This window comes from Vipera ursinii, assembly GCF_947247035.1.
Source record: "Vipera ursinii genome assembly, chromosome: 2".
Classification (NCBI taxonomy): domain Eukaryota; kingdom Metazoa; phylum Chordata; class Lepidosauria; order Squamata; family Viperidae; genus Vipera; species Vipera ursinii.
Window position 1 is genome coordinate 152798862 of NC_139513.1, and position 20180 is coordinate 152819041.

At 40.6% G+C, this 20180-nt stretch overlaps 1 protein-coding gene across 2 annotated transcripts in view; it reads left to right on the forward strand.

The window, feature by feature from the left end:
• FAIM2 (Fas apoptotic inhibitory molecule 2) overlaps nt 1–20180 on the forward strand; it is a 97654-nt gene that overhangs the window by 44601 nt on the left and 32873 nt on the right. Inside the window, exons 1-2 of one of the 2 annotated variants that reach the window (XM_083352476.1) lie at nt 6994–7221; nt 11936–12122. In XM_083352476.1, the coding sequence (XP_083208602.1) occupies nt 7207–7221; nt 11936–12122 (202 nt within the window). In that variant the 5' untranslated portion in view covers nt 6994–7206. Of the gene's footprint in view, nt 1–6993; nt 7222–11935; nt 12123–20180 lie in introns of those variants that run through there. The other variant, XM_083352475.1, reaches the window with a different exon arrangement.

A 20180-nucleotide genomic window follows, 5' to 3' on the forward strand; every position in this document is an offset into this window, starting at 1 on the left:
AATGACAACAAATAGTTTCTGTAAAATGAAATCTCTACAGCTAAAGTTTCTTAGTTGAACAAAAGAATAATGTTGATTACAAAAGACATTAAATACAACTAACAGCATTGCAAAGGGGCTGGGGTAGGGTGGAGATCAGGAATGGTTAATCCAGATTTTAGAAATGTAGCTATTATAATCTATGGCAGTGAAAACAACCAAGACTAAGTAAAAGACTAACAGATCTATTATGACTCACAGAATAGATTGATGTTAAAGCCTTTCCCTCCACAGCTATATTACGGTATTGTGAAATTTTCTAGTCCTTAAATTGGCAGAAAGGTATGTTAGCTTCAATTGTTCTGCTTTGCTCGCTGAACCCTACTTTGTCTTGGGATGAGGCCAGCAACTGCTGCTGTTCTTACAGATTTAACTCAGGACAAGTTAAGCAAAGTGGTATCTGTGGGGTTCATCCCCCCCCTCCAAATACATTGAATTTCATTTGCCAAAGGGGAAAACATCACATTCTCCCTTACCTGAAGAAGATGGGGCTGCAGAGGAGATGACAAGATGGTCTTACTTACCTGGTTTTGTAACTGTTAAAACCTTGAACACAGGACAGTGAATCCTCTGATGCTCTCTACCTCTTGCTCTCTATCTGCCTTACACTGACTTATCTCTCACTCTTGCAAGTTGTCAGAACATCAGGTTGCAGATATGGAGCTGCTTTTCACCTATGGCCTATCATTTGGCTATATCTCTCTTTCATTCCCTTTTTCCCCCTCATTCATCATCTCTCTGTGTCTTTTGCTTCCTCACTCTGTCTTTCCCTTGCTTGCTTGCAATCTTAACCCTTCTCCAGCATTGTTCAATCAATTATTATCTTGGACACTGAATTTTTGTATTCTTGTGGCTTCATAAACTATTCCCAATACTCCATGTGGCTGATTTGTGCAGTATTCATATGGGTGACTTTTTATTTGTCACCAGTTCCAGCAATATGGAATTGATCTAATCTAGTATGTACCAATCTCCTATCTACCACTAATGTCAGAGTTGCATTCCTGGATTACGCAACAAAATTCAGATTGAGGATAAAGAAGAAGTATCCTTTAGAAGGGCGGGATATAAATGGAATTAAAAATAAAATAAAATATTTATTTATTAAAGCATTTCCTAAATGATCTAGATCTATCTTGGAGCACTGGAGAAGTACCTGAGAATTGGTAAAGTGCTGATGTGTTTGCTATCTTCAAGAAAGGGAAAAAAAAAACGGACCCAGGAAACTACAGACCAATCAGTTCAACATCAATATCTGGGAAGATCCTAGAAAAGATAATCAAAAAACAGATTTGCGAACAACTAGAAGCAAACAAAGTTGTAACTAGTAACCAGCACGGGTTTGTTAAAAACAGATCATGTCAAACCAATATTATTTCATTCTTTAATAAAGTGACTAAACTAATAGACCAGTGAAATACTGTGGACGTAGTATACTTAGACTTCAGTAAGGCATTTGATAAAATAGACCACAACCTACCCCTTGGTAAGCTAGAAAAAGGTGGAATACATAACATCACCACCAGATGGATCTGTAGTTGGCTGGCAAACAGTACTCAATGAGTAGTCCTCAATGTCACTACATCCATATGGAGAGAAGTAAGCAGTGGAGTACCATAAGATTCCGTCTTAGGCCCTGTACTCTTCAATATCTTCATCAATGACTTAGATGAGGGAATTGAAGGGGAACCCATCAAATCTGCAGATGACACCAAACTGGCAGGAGTAGCCAACACCCCAGAAGACAAACTCAGGATCCAAAAAGATCTTGACAAACTTGAACAATGGACCCTATCCAACAAAAAAAAGAGTTTTAATGTGGAGAAAAGCAAAGTTTTACATTTAGGCAGGAAAAACCAAAGGTACAAGTACAGATTGGGCAAGACCTGGCTTAAAAACAGTAACTATGAGAGGGACCTTGGAGTCCTAGTGGACGATCACTTAACCATGAGCCAGCAGTATGTAGTAGTAGCCAAAAAAGCTAATATAATCCTGGGTTGTCTAAACAGAGGCATAGAATCAATATGCGAGATATTAGTACCACTTTAAAAAACCCTAGTAAGACCACACCTGGAATACTGCAACCAATTTTGGTCAGTATATCACAAAAAAGATGTTGAGAGTTTGGAAAAAATTCAGAGAAGAGCAACTAAGATGACCAAAGGCCTAGAGACTAAAACATATGAAGAACAGCTGCAAGTCTTGGGTTTGGCTAGTCTAAAAAAAAGAAGAAATAGGAGAGACATGATAACAGTATTCCAGTATTTGAGGGGCTGCCACAAAGAAGAGGGAGTCACGTTATTCACCAAAGCACCAGAGGCCAGGACAAGAAACAATGTTTGGAAACTGATCAAAGAGAGAAGCAACTTGGAATTAAGGAGAAACTTCCTGACATTGAGGACAATTAACCAGTGAAATCACTTGCCTCCAGAAATCGTGGGCGCTCCATCACTGGCGATTTTTAAAAAGAGGCTAGACAGTAACTTGTCTGAGATGGTAAAGATTCTCCTGCTTGAGCAGGGGGCTGGACTAGAAGATCTCCAAGGTTCTATTCTATTCTATTCTATTCTATTCTATTCTATTCTATTCTATTCTATTCTATTCTATTCTATTCCATTCCATTCCATTCCATTCCATTCCATTCCATTCCATTCCATTCCATTCCATTCCATTCCATTCCATTCCATTTCATCCATCTTTGGAGAGACAACCCTTATTTTGCCTGCATAACTAAACAAAATCTCCTGAATTGCATTGAAGGACAAGGTATTCTTCTGAGGGACAACTGGAGTATCTAATGAATAATTTGGTGGTTATAAGTGTTAGAGATATTGGCTTCAACATGCATTGGGTCGGATTCTGTCCTTAGTGTGTTGCTAGCTTACCCTTCCTTGCCCAAGGTTTCAAAATTTGGCTTTGGATTATTCTGGCTTGTGGTTATGCGTTGGATTTTTTTTATCCTTTTACTCAGAGGTATTTCCTCTGTGAGGGAAGACAGCCTCTGGTTAAGCTTTTGTTTGTTTGTGTGTGTGCCTTTGAGTCAGTTTTTGACTCCCGATGACTGGACAAGTCTCTGCAGTTTTCTTGTCAAAATTTTAGAAGGGATTTCCCTTGTCTCTTTCCCGCTGAATTGGTGCACCCATCCACCCACCACATTAACACCCACATTCTTCCTCCTATCTAATTATGGGAGGATTTTAAAAAGTGACGCTCTTCTCACCTTCTCCATTCTCATGCTAATGCTATGATTACTCTGGGCTGTGAGATGAAATGCTTTCTCCATTTAAGAATCAGTTTCAGACAAGCAGCTCTTTAGTGCGCTGTGGTAGGGGCCTGATTCTGTTGATGAGTGGTGACAGGGCTTGTGATTAGGCTTCAAAAGCAGCAGGGGATATATTTGGTAGAGGTTGTAATGCAGAAGGCTCCAGATGGTCTGCAAATTGCTCATAAGAACTGCAGAACGCTCCCTGATGAATGTACAGTTGATTCTCTGTCCCTGAAGCAGTAGCTTAATTTCCAACACAAATTTTGGAATAAAAATAGAGGAATAGGTGAGATTTCCCCACCCCCACCTGCTTGAAAAAGATCTTCAGAGGAACAAGAATTCACAAATGGACTTCTGTGTTTGTAATTACCAAAACCAGTTTGGTAAAAAGTTGCCAATCTAGAAGCTGGGAGATTACAAATTCTAGTCCTTCCTTAGGCACAGAAGCCAGTTGGGTGACTTTGGGCCAGTCATTCTCAGCCCTGTATTAAATTGTTGTTTAAAAAAGAAACACTTTAGGAGGCACACCAGCTTTTCACCCAGCCTGACAAAGAAGTGCTCTTGTCCTATTTAATTTTACATAAGTGTCTTACAACACAGGAAAGCTTTCCCAGAAGGAAGAGATAAGACCAAAAGGAAAAAAAAATAGCCATCACTGACGTTCAAAGGCAATAAGCAATGTGCATGTTTTTGATGGGAAAGCTGGAGTTTGAAAAGACAGCATAACCGCTGTTTGATCCCCTTTCTTCTTTGCTTTGGCAGCTTTTCATAAGGATGGCAAGGTAGATAACCTCCAGAGGGAATACCATTCCAGAAAGGGGAAGCCATCACAGAAGAACCCCCACTTCCAAATCCAAGTATCTTGAAGAACTATCAATCTTTTGCCTTGGAATGGGAATGCTGAATGGGTTTGTTCTGACTGGAGGATACAGGCCAGCAAGTTCTTAGGATTAAATTATGTAGAGCTTTAAAGATCAACAGAGCACTTTGAATGACACCCAGAAGTCTAAGGGAATCCAATGCTTTAGGTGTCACACAGCTGTGATGGCTATCACCTAATAATAGGAGTGAGTGAGTGTAGAACGGTATTCTGCACCAACTGTAGTTTATGAGTAGTTTTCAAAGGAAGCCCCATATAGAACACATTGCAGTAGTATAGCCTAGGGTAGATGAAGATACCACTTTATTAAATCCAGCTGATTACAGATATCAGCTTAATATCAGACAGGCCTACATATGTAATTTAATTGCAATATGGGCCACAGTTTTGCAGTGCCTCCAATTAGAGTCAGATCTGAATAACAACCCGATGTTAAAATGACAAAAAAAATATTTTGGCAAATATCCATTGTTTGTTTGTTTGATCCACAAAGACTCATGCACTGGTTAATCATCACACTACCCAGCAAAAGCTAATATGACCATCTGGCACTTTTTCCCCCTCTAAATTCCATCTTAAGACTGAGTCTAAAATTCCATTGTCTTTGGCCTCAGTGATTTGTATCTCTGCCTCATTAATTTGTTTACTTTGTTATCTGATGAAGGTGAAGAATTTGCACGCTTGCAAACTGTTTTATGTTACTCTTTAGATTCTCTTATGTCATTTTTTTGTTCACATTGCTCTATTATATTGTTTGTGCTGCAGTTGTCTGAGTGTCATTAAAATTCAACGCATAGCTATTACAGATAAGATCACTGTATAAATGTAAATAAAACACAGCTTTCTACTTTGCAAACAAGATGACACGCACCAGGGAAATTGGGAAAAAAGGTGAGATGGAAAAAAAAATCTTGAAGAGGCCAGAACAAAAGGCTGTATTGTTAACAAAGCACTTATACATAAAGCTGGAGAAGGAGAAATAGTCTAATAGTGTATTGCCTGAGACAGAACAGCAATGGTGGCCAAGGGTTATGAGAACTGAAATCCATCACATCTCATGGGTACCCAGTGGTGGGATTCAAATATGTGTGGATGCCGCTTTCGGAAGTGCATTCTGGACCCAGGCAACAAAACATTAGCTACCGGTTCTGCCGAACTGGTGTGAACTGGCTGAATCCTACTCTATTGCAGGAGTCTTCAAACTTGGCCCTTTTATGACTTGTGGGCTTCAACTCCCAGAATTCCTCACCCAGGCACGCTGGCTGAGGAATTCTGGGAGTTGAAGTCCACAAGTCATAAAAGGGCCAAGTTTGAAGACCCCCTGCCCTATTGGAAGAGACTGGTATATAGAATTCAAATAATCCCAATAATGAGGGTTCCTTGATGCTCTCTGAGCTTGCTTGTTTTCTTGCAAACATTTCATTACCCTAACTAGGTAACATCCTCAGTGCTAGTAAGGAGTAATGTTTGCTGTCAGTTTATTTTCTGGTTTCTTGCCTGTCTTAGGGATTCTTTGGCTGGGCTGTTTACTAATGGCTCTTTGGCAATCCCAATAATTTTGTTAACCAACACTCAAGATTAGGGCCAGACCTTGAAAGGGGAGAGGTATGCTGGCCCTTCTCTTGTTGGGTGTTCTCACTGGAAGGTGATGGTTCACAGTGAATAAACAAGTACAACAAAACCTACATGGTGGGGGCCAGGGTACTTTGCACTACTGCCTTTCTCCTGTCTTTTTAGCTTGCTCCACCAGATTTAGAAGACAGGACATGCTCTTGATCCCTTCTAACACAATGTCATCTTGTTGCTCTCTTTGGTTGCACCTTCTCAGTGGCAGTACACTACCTGTTCTATGGAACAGCATCTTCCTGGAGATTCAGAGGCATCAAAGACTTGGCTGTTTCCACAGATGTTTGAGTCAGAAAGCTAGATGAGCTCTGCTGTTATTGAGTAGCTATGGTATGGTTTCTTCTTCTTTTTTTCCATTTTCTTTTGTTTTTGATGAGTGGGGTTGTTGCTTATCCCTGGATACCTGGGTTTATTTATCATGGTTTCGTGTTTCTGACCCTTGCACACACCACCCAGAATCTACCTGAGATGCCAGCCTATTAAAACTGTATAAATAAAGTCAGGAACGTAATTTATGGGATTGGCAACAAGTCACACTGTGGGTTGCCTGAAGGGAGTCAATGATGCCTCTAGGCCACAAAGCCGTTGGCCTATGATTTTACAAATAAAAGGAGATGCACATGGCCCTAACATTTGAAAAGGACTCTAAAGGAATCAGTTGTGTAAGGGAGGAAGAGAAAGGGGGGAGATATATACTGAACTGAGCAAAAGGTAGTCTAGAAGCAACGGGGATCTCTTTCAGTCTCTGATGAGCAGAGCTTTTTCATGTGCCAGAGGAATCTAATAGTCCCCAGGGCTGGGCTGCCAATTGCTCCCTGGGCAGCTGTTAGTAACACAGGAAAAAACGGTACCTCTCAGCGCATCTCATTTCATCATCTCTCCCTGCATCACCGCCTCCTCCCCTCCTGTTCCCCCGCTGCAAAAGGCTGGTCCTCGACCTTCTGCTGCATCCTGGCTCTGTCTTTGCACTGTGATTCTGCAAAATCAGGCCCAGGGGGAAAAAAAGCTTTTTTTAAAAAAAAAAAGAAAGGAAGGAAGGAAGGAAGGGAAGGAAGGAGAAAAAAAAGTAACCCCCTACTTTTCTCTCTATTTCTTCCTTGCCTGAGCCGGCTCTCCTCAGCATCATTCCCCCCCCCCCCACACACACACACACCGCCCCCCGTTCAAAAGCTGAGCAATGGTATCGCCCCAGCTCCATCAGAGGGGAGACGCGCTTTAGAGGTTGCTGGAAGGCAGGAGCGTCCTCGCAGGCAGAAGCATCGTCCGGCACGGGGAAGCAAATCCTAGCTCAGCAGGCTGCTGAAAGAGGAAACCGAAGCAGCTGGCCTCGTTCCCTCCTCTGTGAAAAGGGGTCTTTATACCGAGCCGAGCGACGAGCGTCACTAAACAGGAAAAGATGACGCAGGGGAAGGTAGGTCCAAGCTGGAGCAAGGAGCTCGCGCGCTTCGTTCACGTTGCCGAATAATAATAATAATAATAATAATAATAATAATAATAATAATAATAATAATAATAATAATAATAATAATAATAATAATAATAATAATAATAATAATAATAATAATAATAATAATAATAATAATTTAATTTCTATACCGCCCTTCTCCCGAAGGACTCAGGGCGGTGTACAGGGCAATACAATAAAATACAACATACAAAAATTTAAAAAAAAATATTAAATATTACAGCCCAATTCAATACAATTAATACAATAACATTAAAATACCCCTAAACCCATCAGATCAGACCTCTACGTTCGATTTCTCCATTTCCCATCGCTCTCTTTGATATATCTCCAGGGCTGCTGTAAGCCACCCCTGCGCGGAGAGCAGAGATGGAAGAAGAGCTATTTCTTATTCAAGTAATACAGGGCGGATCGCCCTGCCTCCCTGCGCTGCCACCAAGATTAAGAGCCCTAGAAAGGTTACCCCCTACCTAATCTTGACTACTCGTAACCACAGATCATCTTTATTTCCCCAAGCAAGGAGAGGAGAGGAGGGGAGTGAGTGAGTTCTGAATCCGTAAGGCAGGCAGCTTCTCCACGCTTGCTTTGGTTTCTCCCCAATGCTAAGAAATCGGTTGCCGTGGCAACTTAGCCGCAGCATCTAATTGAATGTCTGTTGAGTTTGAGCCCCTGATAGGTTTCAGGACTCTTGGATGGCAAACTACAATATAAATGATGCATTTTACAATGGTCTACTCTAAACCATTGTTGGTTGTAGTTTATGATATGTGCTCCTTTATCTGGAGTTCCAGCTTTGTTACTTGTGGCGCCACAAGGACCGGCATCAGGTCCGAAATCCAGAACCTGCAATTCAGGAAGAGGCATACATCTTCACTTAGCGAGCTGCAGATCACAGGTGCAGCAGCCAACGTCCATTTTGGGACTGACACACTGGATTTTCCTTTCCTTTTAAAAAATGTTTTTAACCCTCGGGCTAGACATACATCAGTTTGCAGATGTTCAATTTAATATATCATTTTCTTCTTTCAAAATTAAGTAATTCAAATTATGAAATGACCAATTCCATAATTCAGTACACCTAGCATCATAATGCGCAGAAGAGGGATTATGTAGCTCTGGCTTGGGCAACAGAATGTGGCTGGCGGTTGTTGACATTTTGAATTCAAATTGTAATTCTCTGGCTACTCAATGGCATGTATGAAATGGTAGCGTGTTCACTGAGGAACAGCAGGTCATTTTGATTGGAGAGCTTTTTGGCAACAATCTCTATTCATTGTTCTCCTCAATCCCGACCTTCCAAATCTCCTTTTAGCCACTCGATACCCTCCAGAGTTATGGAATTATAATCCCCAAAGGGTCTGCTGTGACTGGGAATTTTGATTATTATAATCCTGGTGAGCACCAGGGTATTTGCGTGTGTCCAAGAACTTGTTCCTTTGAATTAGGTCAGCCCTGTCTCAGCAGCGGCACAATGACGCAGTTCTGGGCTATCCTCTTGTTGCGTTTCTGATATTGAATACCTACTGATTGCCTCAGCTTTTTCAGCTGCAATGTGTTCAGTTGGCATAATCTGTACAGAATTTGTCATTTCACGGCTGCAAGTGGCTACAGGGAGGCTTTGTTCAATCTTATTTTTTTCTGTCTTTATGCGGCTGCTAAGTGATGGACAGTAGTGACTTAACCCAAACAGCTTTAGGCAGGCTAATCAGGATTGAAGTCTGATTGAGGTCAATAGGATTGTGAATTTGAATCAGTTATTTAAAGTAGAGATATCAAGGAGTACTGTCTATATTTTGATGAATATATGGGGGATGTGACTTTCCTATCCAAGGATCTTTTTTTTTTGAACTGGCTGAAGAATCAGGTAATTTGTCTGCTTCCCTCTAGGTTTTGTTCAGCTGCAACTCCAAACATCCTTAGCTAAACTGGGAATTATTCAGTTACATGCAGAGAGCCATTGTTTCCCCTTTGCAGGCCAAACTAAGACACATTCTGGCATTCTCTTGGTTTCTGCTGCCTTTCTGAAAGGAGGAATAGAAGAAAATACTCTTATGACTTTTATAGCAACAGAAAAATGGATTTTATCCAATCTGTTCAGCTTTTTAGGTCTCTCATAGAATACTAAGAGCAATCTAGGAAATTTAAATATGAACACTTTCACAAATTAAATGAAAAATGTCAACAGCATTCTGACATTAATATAATAGTAGAATATATACTAGGGAAGCTTTTTTAGTCACAAAATAGCTGCCTTTGGAAATATATACACCTGCAAAGCTGCCATTTTTTAGAATATCAGACAACCCCCCCACATCCTTAACCCCCTATCCCAACCACTCTTGTACAATCTTTCTACACTACCCTTTCTTTTATTATTTTCTTTGCTTGAATACATTTTTTCAAAGAAAGCCCTTGTTGTTTCCCATCGTTTTGTTTCCTAAAACAGTGTCTATATGGTTGAGAGGTGGGTGTGGGTGTTTTTTTTAAAAAAAATTAAGATCTTGGAGGCTTTGAAGTATGGCAGATTCATCATCACTGACAGATAAGCTAATTGTGAAAATTAAAATATAAAATTTTTGAGGGTCAGTTTATCCCTGACTGGTGTGTTTCAAATGGTATTTCAGTTAAAAAGATCAGAGATGTCTTATCTAGAGGATGGGCTTATCCATGAGTATATGTGGTATATTTCAATATAATTTTAGATGATACCCATGGACACTGATACTTGGGACACTATTAGAGACTCATGTCTATCAGATTATGCCTTCCTTTAATAAAAGCTTCCGGAGCTCCTTGAAGAAAGACTATCTAACAAATAAAATAAATTGCAAGTTTCATGATTCCTGTGCCTTCACTCAGCTGCTATTGGCTCACAGAAAGGCCCTTGAAATAATTGACAAGCAACCTTAATGAAAAAAAATATTTCCAGGAAGTACAGTGTAGCAGTAAGAAGGAAACTAAATATGTATGTTTGGTTTCAGTCAGTAACTGTTCCTGATGATTTGTGATCAGCAGTAGGTGAAATAATGTATTTACTTGGAAGGAAATCACAGGTTTTTTTTAAATAAATAAATTATCTTTAAAATGGTGCAGTCATTCCAGATTATCTGAGACATGAAAACAGGGTTGTTACTTCAATTTAATTTTCTCCTCTGGAGGTATCTTGAATTTAGGCTTTTATTCTTTTCTGGTAAATGTAATAGCTCTTCCTGTCTAAAGCTAAAATTACAAGTCCATTTCAGACTTGGAAGGCCCACTGCTTGAGAACCAGACATATGGTAGCTGCTGTACATTGTGAACCATTCTGTTCATTATTACCCCAGTCAGGGCTTTTTTTCTCATAGAATGCTCAGAACGGAGTTCCGGCACCTTTTTTGGATGGAACCTTGTAGGGTAGGCAAAGTAGGTTGTATGACATGTGTGAGTTCCGGCACCTTTTTCTTTTACAAAAAAAAAGCACTGACCCCAGTTGATTTGAGGTGTTTTTAATACACCAGAGGATTTTTTAAAAAAATAATAACTAAGCAAAACAAAATGAAAATGGAGATCGATGGGAGAGAGAGAACCTAGAACTTGTCATGCAGGAGATGTTCCTCAAGTGTTACAGTTCCAGAAGCAATACTCCTGAGTAACCCTAAGCCAGGAAAGCAGGAGCATCACTGAACAGGACCTAATAATGTGCCTGTGTCTTGTCTTGAGAATAGGGTAAATGCCTAATCTTAAAGTCCACCGTGAATTCTGCAGGAATGCCTGATGCAAATAATGATGATGATGATGATGATGATGATGATAATAATAATAATAATAATAATGATGATGATGATGATGATGTTGAAAGGTACCTTGGAGGTCATCTAGTCCAACCCCCTGCTCAGGCAGGAAACCTTATACCATTTCAGACAAATGGCTATCCAGTCTCTTCTTAAAAACGTCCAGTGTTGGAGCATTCATTGCTTCTGGAGGCAGGTTGTTCCACTGGTTAATTGTTCTAACTGTCAGGAAGTTTCTCCTTAGTTCTAGGTTGCTTCTCTCCTTGGTTAGTTTCCATCTGTTGCTTCTTGTCCTGCCTTCGGTCGCTTTGGAGAATAGCTTGACTCCCTCCTTCTTTGTGGCAGCCCCTGAGATATTGGAACACTGCTATCATGTCACCCTTCACCTTTCTCTTCATTAAACTAGACATACCCAATTCCAGCAGCCGTTCCTTATATGTTTTAGCCTCCAGTCCCCTGATCATCTTTGTTGCTTTTCTCTTCACTCTTTCTAGAGTCTCAACATCTTTTTTACACTGGTCGTTTCTTACAGAATTCATTCGGGGCATTAAGGCTACCCCATTCCCAAGACAAGACACAGTCTCATTATTGTAAACCTTCATGTAAGATGTAGATGTATGCAAATGTGATCAATCAATCCACTGACCATTCTCAATGGGTAGGGAAAAACCAGAGAAGGTCAGAAAAAACAGGCTTCTGCTCATACGCCCCCTCCCCTGCATTTATTCCAGGCTGGGAGGTTTGTGGAGAACTCACCCAGACCTACATCTCAATCCCTGGACCTCATTTACATTTGATTCTCTTCTCCATCTCTCCCCATGTAAAATTTATAAGAAAGATGGTCATTTTTTTAAAAAAAATAATCTATTTTTTTCCTTTCCATTTTGCAGCTCTCTGTGAATAACAAGCCCGCAAATACTGAAGGGCAGCAGGGAAATGCTGAACGAAAGCAGCCCAGCACCCCAGCAGTACCACCAACCTATGAAGAGGCAACCTCAGCAGAAGGGATGAAAGCAGGGGCCTTTCCCCCCCCTCTGAATGTCCCTCTCCATCCCACTTGGGCATACGCAGATCCCAGTGAGTTGCCCGGTTTGTTTTAAAAAATAACAACTCACTTGGTTTTGAAATTTGGCGACTTCTTGTCCCATATCAGTCTGTTGGATTTGTGGATAATCTGAAATTCAGGTCAGAAAGTTTTTCTCTGCCTTGGCAATCACAACCCATAACCTTTTGCTTGCAGGAGAACCGAATAGCTTTTCCTCTGCATGAAAACAGAAGCAATGTGGAATGGAAGTGGAAACATCAGGAGCATCCAAAGGGGAAGTCCAAAAAGTGATACGATTGAAGCCCTGGGGATATGTTTACACCTGTACAAAAGGGATATGGCTTCAGTTATGAAGGTCATAATTGACATCGTATTCCAAAACACCCTCCACAATCTCCATTTTGTCTCCCTTGCTTAAGGTACTAGGCTGGAAATGAGCTCATTAGGGCTGTGGGCCTGGTCACTAGCGCTATGTACAAGCTTCACAGATGACTTGGAAAAAGTGTTTTGGACTCATTCAAACTCAACCCCTCTCCGAGGTTCATTAAAACGGCCTGCCTTTTTCTGGGCTTCTGAGCGTGATCTCAGAAATAGAAAATTACCATCTCGGAAGCATCCTGCAATCTACCAGTAAGATTTTTTTTTTAGTAAGAGCAATCTCAAGAAAGTGGGGGAAAAAGGGGTGTGTGTTTGAATGTGAACGGTGGCAGACAAACTGGGGAAGCAGTCGGTTTGAGTCCCAGATAGAGGAGGCAGTTCCACCTTGTCCTACTCCTTGCTTCATGCTTCACGGGGCCTTAGTAGACGCTGCGATGGAGGGGAAAAAAGAGGAAGGAGTGAAAATTGTGCCACTATTTTCTCTGCTGCCACTATAAGCAATCACCTGAGCAGCAGCAGCAAAAGCAGCATTTCTCTTTCTCCCTCTTCTCCTTAGATCAGACATGTCAAACACAAGGCCCGGGGGCCGGATCCGGCCCGTGAAGTGGTTTCATGTGGCCCGCGAAGCCATCCTGGAAACAGTGAGGGAATGGCCCCCACTGCCTTGGCCCTGGCCCAGAGACCCTCCTTCTGCCAGAGACCCTCAGATCTGTCCCACTCCTGCCCAGGCCCCCATAGGCACCCTTGAGGCGAACGATGTAGAGCTGGCCACGCCCACCCAGTAGGCCACGCCCACCCTGGCCACACCCACCCGGCCCCCTGAGGGCAACCGCAATGCTGATGCGGCCCTCAATGAAATTGAGTTTGGCACCCCTGCCTTAGATGGATCACTTGGAAACTGCACAAGGACCGGCCGGCTCATTTGGTGGAAGAAAGTACTCTGAAACCCCAGCCGCTTCCTTGGTGCTCATGGGAAGCTGCGTTCTGAATAGAAGGGGGAAAGAGATTCCCCTGAATCAAATAGTGAAGCAGAGGAGAGAAGGGATACTTTGTGTGGTGATCAAGGAGGTGAGGGAAGACCTTGCAAGGGAAGAAGTGACCGTAGCTAGGGGCTTCTTCTTTACCCTTAATCGCTGTAGCTTGGAGAGAGCATCCTAAGGGCTTCTACCAGCTTCTTCCAAATCATTGCCAAGATGGGAATGTGGATATCTAGTCTTACTTGTGGGTTCCCATTTGAGATGGCCTGTATAAAACAGCAAATCACATCTTTTGTTCAGATGTAACGCAAAGCAGGCCAGAAGAGTTTCATGCAGTTGGAATACCAGAAACAGTCATGCTGAAGCATTTCTCAACAAAACATCTTATTCTCCTACATTTTTTTAGTTCATTAAATACTGAATAAGACACAAAAACTGTGCAAGAGCTTTAATAACTTTCCATGGTGCTATATTTTATTCTTTTATTCCAGGTCTTTCTTTCTTTTTCTTTCTTTCTTTCTTTCTTTCTTTCTTTCTTTCTTTCTTTCTTTCTTTCTTTCTTTCTCTCTCTCTCTCTCTCTCTCTCTCTCTCTCTCTCTCTCTCTCTCTTTCTTTCTTTCTTTCTTATATTGGATCAGTACATTTATACTGGAAAACCATTGCCCAAAGGCTTGTTTTTATTTTATCAATATTGCACACATTGTACCATAAGTACTTAACCCGACTCCAAAAGCAGTAAATGCAGATTCTGGATGGATGCAGACCTAACATTTTCAATCCCTTAACCTCAGTTAAGGAAGAGTGAGCATCCTATATATTTGTGTCCCTTCAGTAAAACTATTCATTGATAAATGTGAAGTCTAAGACTTAAGATATGTTTGGAAGCAACTCCAATAAAATAATTGCAATTTATTTACAAGTTAGTTATTTAAGATTCGACTCTACTGTTCTATTGATTAACAATTGTAAAAATAATCATGCTTTGATGGAAATTCATAGGTATAGTGTACTTTTAACAGTTGTTTCTCTATCTGAAATTTAAAAAATGGAACTGATTGATTTTACATTCTTCAGACATTGATGTTTTATCTGGTATCAAAATTTTAATGCTAAAGCAGCCAAATAAACCACAAAGATGTTGTTTTTAAGAAAAGGGAAAAAAAGCCTGCTACAACTTTGCCATTTTTACAGAACACAACTCAGCAACAGAAACAATGGTTAGCATAATATTGTAAATAGGTTTAAGTACCCCGGCCAATATGTTACAATAAGATCTGAAAGGGATATCTTGTGTACAGAGACATACTCCCCATCTTCTAACTATGGTTAGAAAACTGGTTAGCCTTGGTGGCATAGCACATTAGCCAGTGTACTTAGTTTATTTTTGGATGAACACAATATACTAACCTTATGATGGCCTGCCATTATGTGTAAATCCGGCCTTTGTGGTTGCTTAATAAAAAAAGTAGCTTAGTTATGAATGTTGCCATGCCAGTGGGTATTATTTGGCTTGTAGAAAACTGTTTTTTAAAGATGGAAGGTTAGGGTTATGAGGAAAAGATCAGGGAGTGAATGGGGCAGCGAGAACGTACCAAGATGGTGTGTGTGTGTGTGTGTGTGTGTGTGTGTGTGTGTGTGTGTGTGTTAGACACTGGGAAAAAGCAGTGTGGGATGGAAGATACCAGAAAGATTGGGGAAGGGTACATCCAAAGCATGTTTTGCTTCTTTTAGATAACATCTTTGAGACATAACTGACTAGGCAAGAGAAATTGAACACCAGGAAATCATGGCAACAGTGAATGGGAGACCCCATCAGTCTCCTGAAGATTCCAGTCCTGTGTCATCACAATGCAGTGACTTGGAGGACAGGACAACTTTGCAGCAAAACCTTTCTCCCATTGCTCTTCATTTTTTTTTTAATTTTTTTTTACCGCTAGAGCCTTCCAATGCCTGTGGAGACATTTTTTCTGCGTAAAACCAAGACAAAGCTGGAATCCCTACAGAAACAGAGTAAATGCATCTGATCAATTAATTCTTAGCTTAGCTATTACTGTACAAATGGGCATTTGGAAAATGGATTTAAGGTAATGCCAAAGTGGAGCTATTGCTCCAAAGGCCAAAATTATTGATCATTACCTCAATGGCAAGTTGTGATGCTTGATTCTCTTAGTTTTTTATGGGAGTGATTTAATTGAAACAGTAACTGTTTTATAGGATATTGTTCTTGAAACCTTATTGTAGCACAAGATTTTAGTAGAATTTACTGGCAAGCCTAGGGTTATCATTACATTTGATGCAATAACATAGATAAATCAGAATTATTCCCCCCCCCATATCCTGTTGCTTCCCTGTGTAGTAATGGTATATAAAATGTGCCATAACATTTGGAGGGAATGTTCAGTTTGGAGATTTGATTATAATGGGTAGCCCTGAATATGTGTCCGAGATTCCTACCTTGAGAGTTTTTCATATTTTTATTAATATCCATAATGTTTAGAGGATAAGTGCCCATAGCATTGATTTGGTCATTAACACAGCATATATAGCAGGAAATGAAATTGTCTGAGAAAACTTTTATATTTGCTTAAAAAGACTATCAGGAAATGTAATCCCCAATGTCTTCCTTGTGGTAACTAAGACTGATACCAGAGGAGAAAGAGAAGGTCAGTTTATAGTCTAAAGCAGGGGTAGGCAACCTTGGCTCTTTTATGACTCGTGGACTTCCACTCCCAGAATTCCTGAGCCAGCTGGCTCAGTAATTCTGGGAGTGGAAGTCCACGAGTCATAAAAGAGCTACGGTTGCCTACCCTTGGTCTAAAGATTAATTTTAATGGTGAGTCAGTCCCCAGTCTTTTTGGCACCAATTGTGGGAGACAATTTTTCCACAAACGGAGGGAGAGGAGGACGAGTACACAACCGACATCTCTTGCATGCACAATTTACAGGAGGGTTTGCTGTCCTATGATAATCTGATGCCTGATGATCTGAGATGGAGCTGAGCTGGTGATGCTATCGCTGGGGAACAGCTGTGTTCATCCCCAGCTGTGTGGACCAGTTCCTAATAGGCCTAGGAGGACCAGTATCAGTCCGTGGCCTGGGGGTTGGGGCCCCCTGTGTTGGAGCATAGATAGATTAGGCCTATGGTTTAAGATAAGATGGAGCCACACCCCTACTAAAAAAATCAATTTTTGGTTTATTCCTGCCCTCAGATGAAATACTGTTCATGCATGCTTAGGTTAAGCTACAACATGGAATATGTTTCCTTGTTTCATCTGGTGTACCTGCCTGATCCTTTCTTGGGGCAAGTGCAACGTGTCTTTATTACAACAGGTGAAATGAGCCAGCATCCAAGGAGGCTTTTTACTTGTGCAAAATGTGCCATTATGGATATTGAACGAGCCATCTGCAAAGTAGCAATATTTTACTGGCTGCCGTTATTTGGTTGGCCTATTTCCAATGTTAAGTTCAAAGTCCCACTACTGAGTTTTAAGCCCTAAAACATTTCTGAGCATCAAGTATCATAAGAATGATTTCCCACACTATAAAATCAAATATGCACACTGTGCAATTCTGCTTTGTTTCCTACTGTTGGTTGAGATGTGGGCACATTAAATGGAGCCTTTTTGGTGACAGTAATCAGGTTGGAGAACTCAGGGAGCCTAACTAAACTGAATTCCCCCCATGCATATTAGGACCAGAATTTCAAACAAACCTAGTTAATGGCCATATAGGCTAAGAGTTATGAGAACTGTAGTCCCAATTCATACAGAAACCATCAACGTAGAGAAGAATAATAGAATAATACCCTCTCCGGCTACCTTACATATGTGTGTGAGAGAGGCTTTTAAGAAACTTTTGACAAGATTTTTTTAAAGTGTATTATCATTCAGTTTTGTAGCTATTCCTTTTGAGTGGCATTTTGATTATTGCTGTGCTTGAAATTGTTATTTTATTTCATTCATTTTATTTTGCTTTACTGGGGTTGTTGATAACCAGTTTGAACTAATGGAATAAAGTATTTTAAAACTGCATCTGTCTCAACTCTATAGGAGCCATCATGCCATACTGTATTATAGATTGTATGTAGACTTCTATTATTAATTCAATCTATCATCATTTTAAATTGGGTGTCTATGCATCCTACAGGATGGCCCTCTATTTGAAGGTTTCCTCTTTTTGGACTCTTCCACCCAAGACTGGTTTCTTAATAAGTAGAGAGAAAAGGAGATTGTTCATCAACACCCAGCATCTTAATAGGGGCTGATGTTTTGCAGGTGTAATTTGGTTTAGAGTAGCATTATTATTTCAAGATCAGTCTCTTTCTATACCTAAATTTGGATATACATATTTTAAACAAAGAAATGCCTAGCTTTCTTCTTAATTGGATATGGTATGTGTAGTAGCAGTCTGATTGTTTATCAAAGAATTCAGACTGTTATTTAACACAGAAGCTTGGATAATGTTTTTCTTAAATAGTTGTTAGCTTAAGCAAGATACCAACTATTTTTTTAAAAAATGCAGGCTGTGCATCTGAGACACATCTGTCTCCGGAGGGACAGAGTTTTCATCATAAGTGATGTCAAGTAGGTTAATCTCAGACAATTAGATAAGGCCAAGGGAATCCATCTGCACAAGGATTAATTATATTCATGAGCTTGCTTAATATTCAAGAATAAGGAAAGCCTTTGATCCGCAGCTGAAAAATAAAGTCCGATCCACATAAAAAATATAGTCTTCACCATTTCATTTTATCCTGTTGCTAGCAAAATGCTGCCTATTGGTTTAAAATATGTTTTTTTTTGCAGTTTTCTGGAAGTATACACTAGGTAAAGACTTACAACCACAATTAAGACCAGAATTTCTGTCATTAGTCAGTCTAGTCACAGAGTGAATTATTATCACATGACCAGACCTGATTTTATTATTTTTTTTACCAAGGTTATTAAGCAAATCATCCAATTGTTTAGTGAGCCAGGTGGCCATTAAGCAAATTTAGCTTCCCCAATGGAATAGACTTGCTGGAAGCTGGCTGGGAAGGTCCTACATCCCATTCACGTAATTGTAAGACTCTGCAAATGTAGAAAATAAGAGCTGCTTGTCAAGCACCTAAATTGTGATCCTATGACTATAGGTACGTGTGAGTGTGTGAGTGTGTGTGTGATGGTTGCAACTTTGGGGATCACTTGTATGTGACTTTTTCTGAGGCCATATCAACTTTGAATGGTTGTTAAAGGAATGGACATAAATCAAGGACACCTGTGCTACAGTTTATTTCTATACCCTATACCAGCGGTGTCAAACTGCCAGCCTGCAGGCTGGATGCGTCATTCTGAATCTGTGCCCACCCCAACTACGGCAATGGGGAAAAACTCACAATACATCACAATACGTCACATGACATGGCGAGTTTGACATCCCTGCCCTACACTATTGTATCATGTTGCTTGCTTGCTTGTCTGTCTTCCATGGGGCTCCTCTTCAGGGAGAACGGCTTTCCAATTATAATCACTGAAATGTCACTTATGAGATATATTTGTAAGGAGAGACTTAAACAAAAAAAAATTCGTGGAGATCAGATAGCAAACAGCTCAATAAAATTATGACCCAAGTATGAGCAATCAAACAGACTAAGACTTTGCCTGAAGGTATTGGGAAAGTGAGTGAATGAAAATAAAAAAGAATATTGTAACACATCTACAGTGCATTTTCTACAGTGGTAATTGTGTTGGCCTGTGGCAGCAAAAACAGCAGAGGGTTGTATTTCACCTTACAAAATAATAGCTTCATTATGGCAGAGGCTATGATCCATGATAGATTATATTATGATAAATGTTTGTCTTGAAAATATTGGAAATTCTTGGTGGTGGTTGTGGTGAGGTATTGGGTTTTGGCCTCCGTGCATTGTCCTGGACTGGCAACATAATCATACCTACAATTATATTGAGACGTGGTTCCCAAATCTGAGTTCCCTAATATTAAGCCCCAATATGGAAAGCTACCGTAGTTTCCGGCATATAAGACGACTTTTTAACCCATGAAAATCTTCTCAAAAGTCAGGGGTCGTCTTATACGCCGGGTGCTGAAACTTTAGGGACAGGGCTGGCTGGAAAACCTGGAGCGGATCTTCCATTTTGTCTTTTTTTTTAATCCCATTTATATCCTGCCCTTCTCCGAAGACTCAGGGCGGCTTACAATTTAAAGCACAAATCAATGTGCTTAGCAATAGCCTTCATTCTATGTATATGCCTGCTTATTAGAGCTTTCACACCCCCCCACAAGCAGCATTATTACAAAGTCAGCTTATTGCTCCCAACAATCTGAGTCCTCATTTTACCTACCTAGGAAGGATGGAAGGCTGACTCAACCTTAAGCCTGGTGGGATGAGAACCTGCACTAATTGCAGGCAGCTGGTGTTACTTAAGGCTCTGCGCAGGGAAAGCTTTAGAGTGAATTAGGAAAAGTGAAAAAGTGAATTAGGAAAATAGGAAATGGTTGCTGGAATTAGGTATGTGTAGTTTAATGAAGAGAAGGGTGAGGGGTGACATGATAGCAGTGGTCCAATATCTCAGGGGCTGCCACAAAGAAGAGGGAGCCAAGCTATTCTCCAAAGCACCTGAAAGCAGGACAAGAAGCAATGGATGGAAACTAGTCAAGGAGAGAAGCAACCTATAATTAAGGAGAAACTTCCTGACAGAACAATTAACCAGTGGAACAACCTGCCTCCAGAAGTGGTGA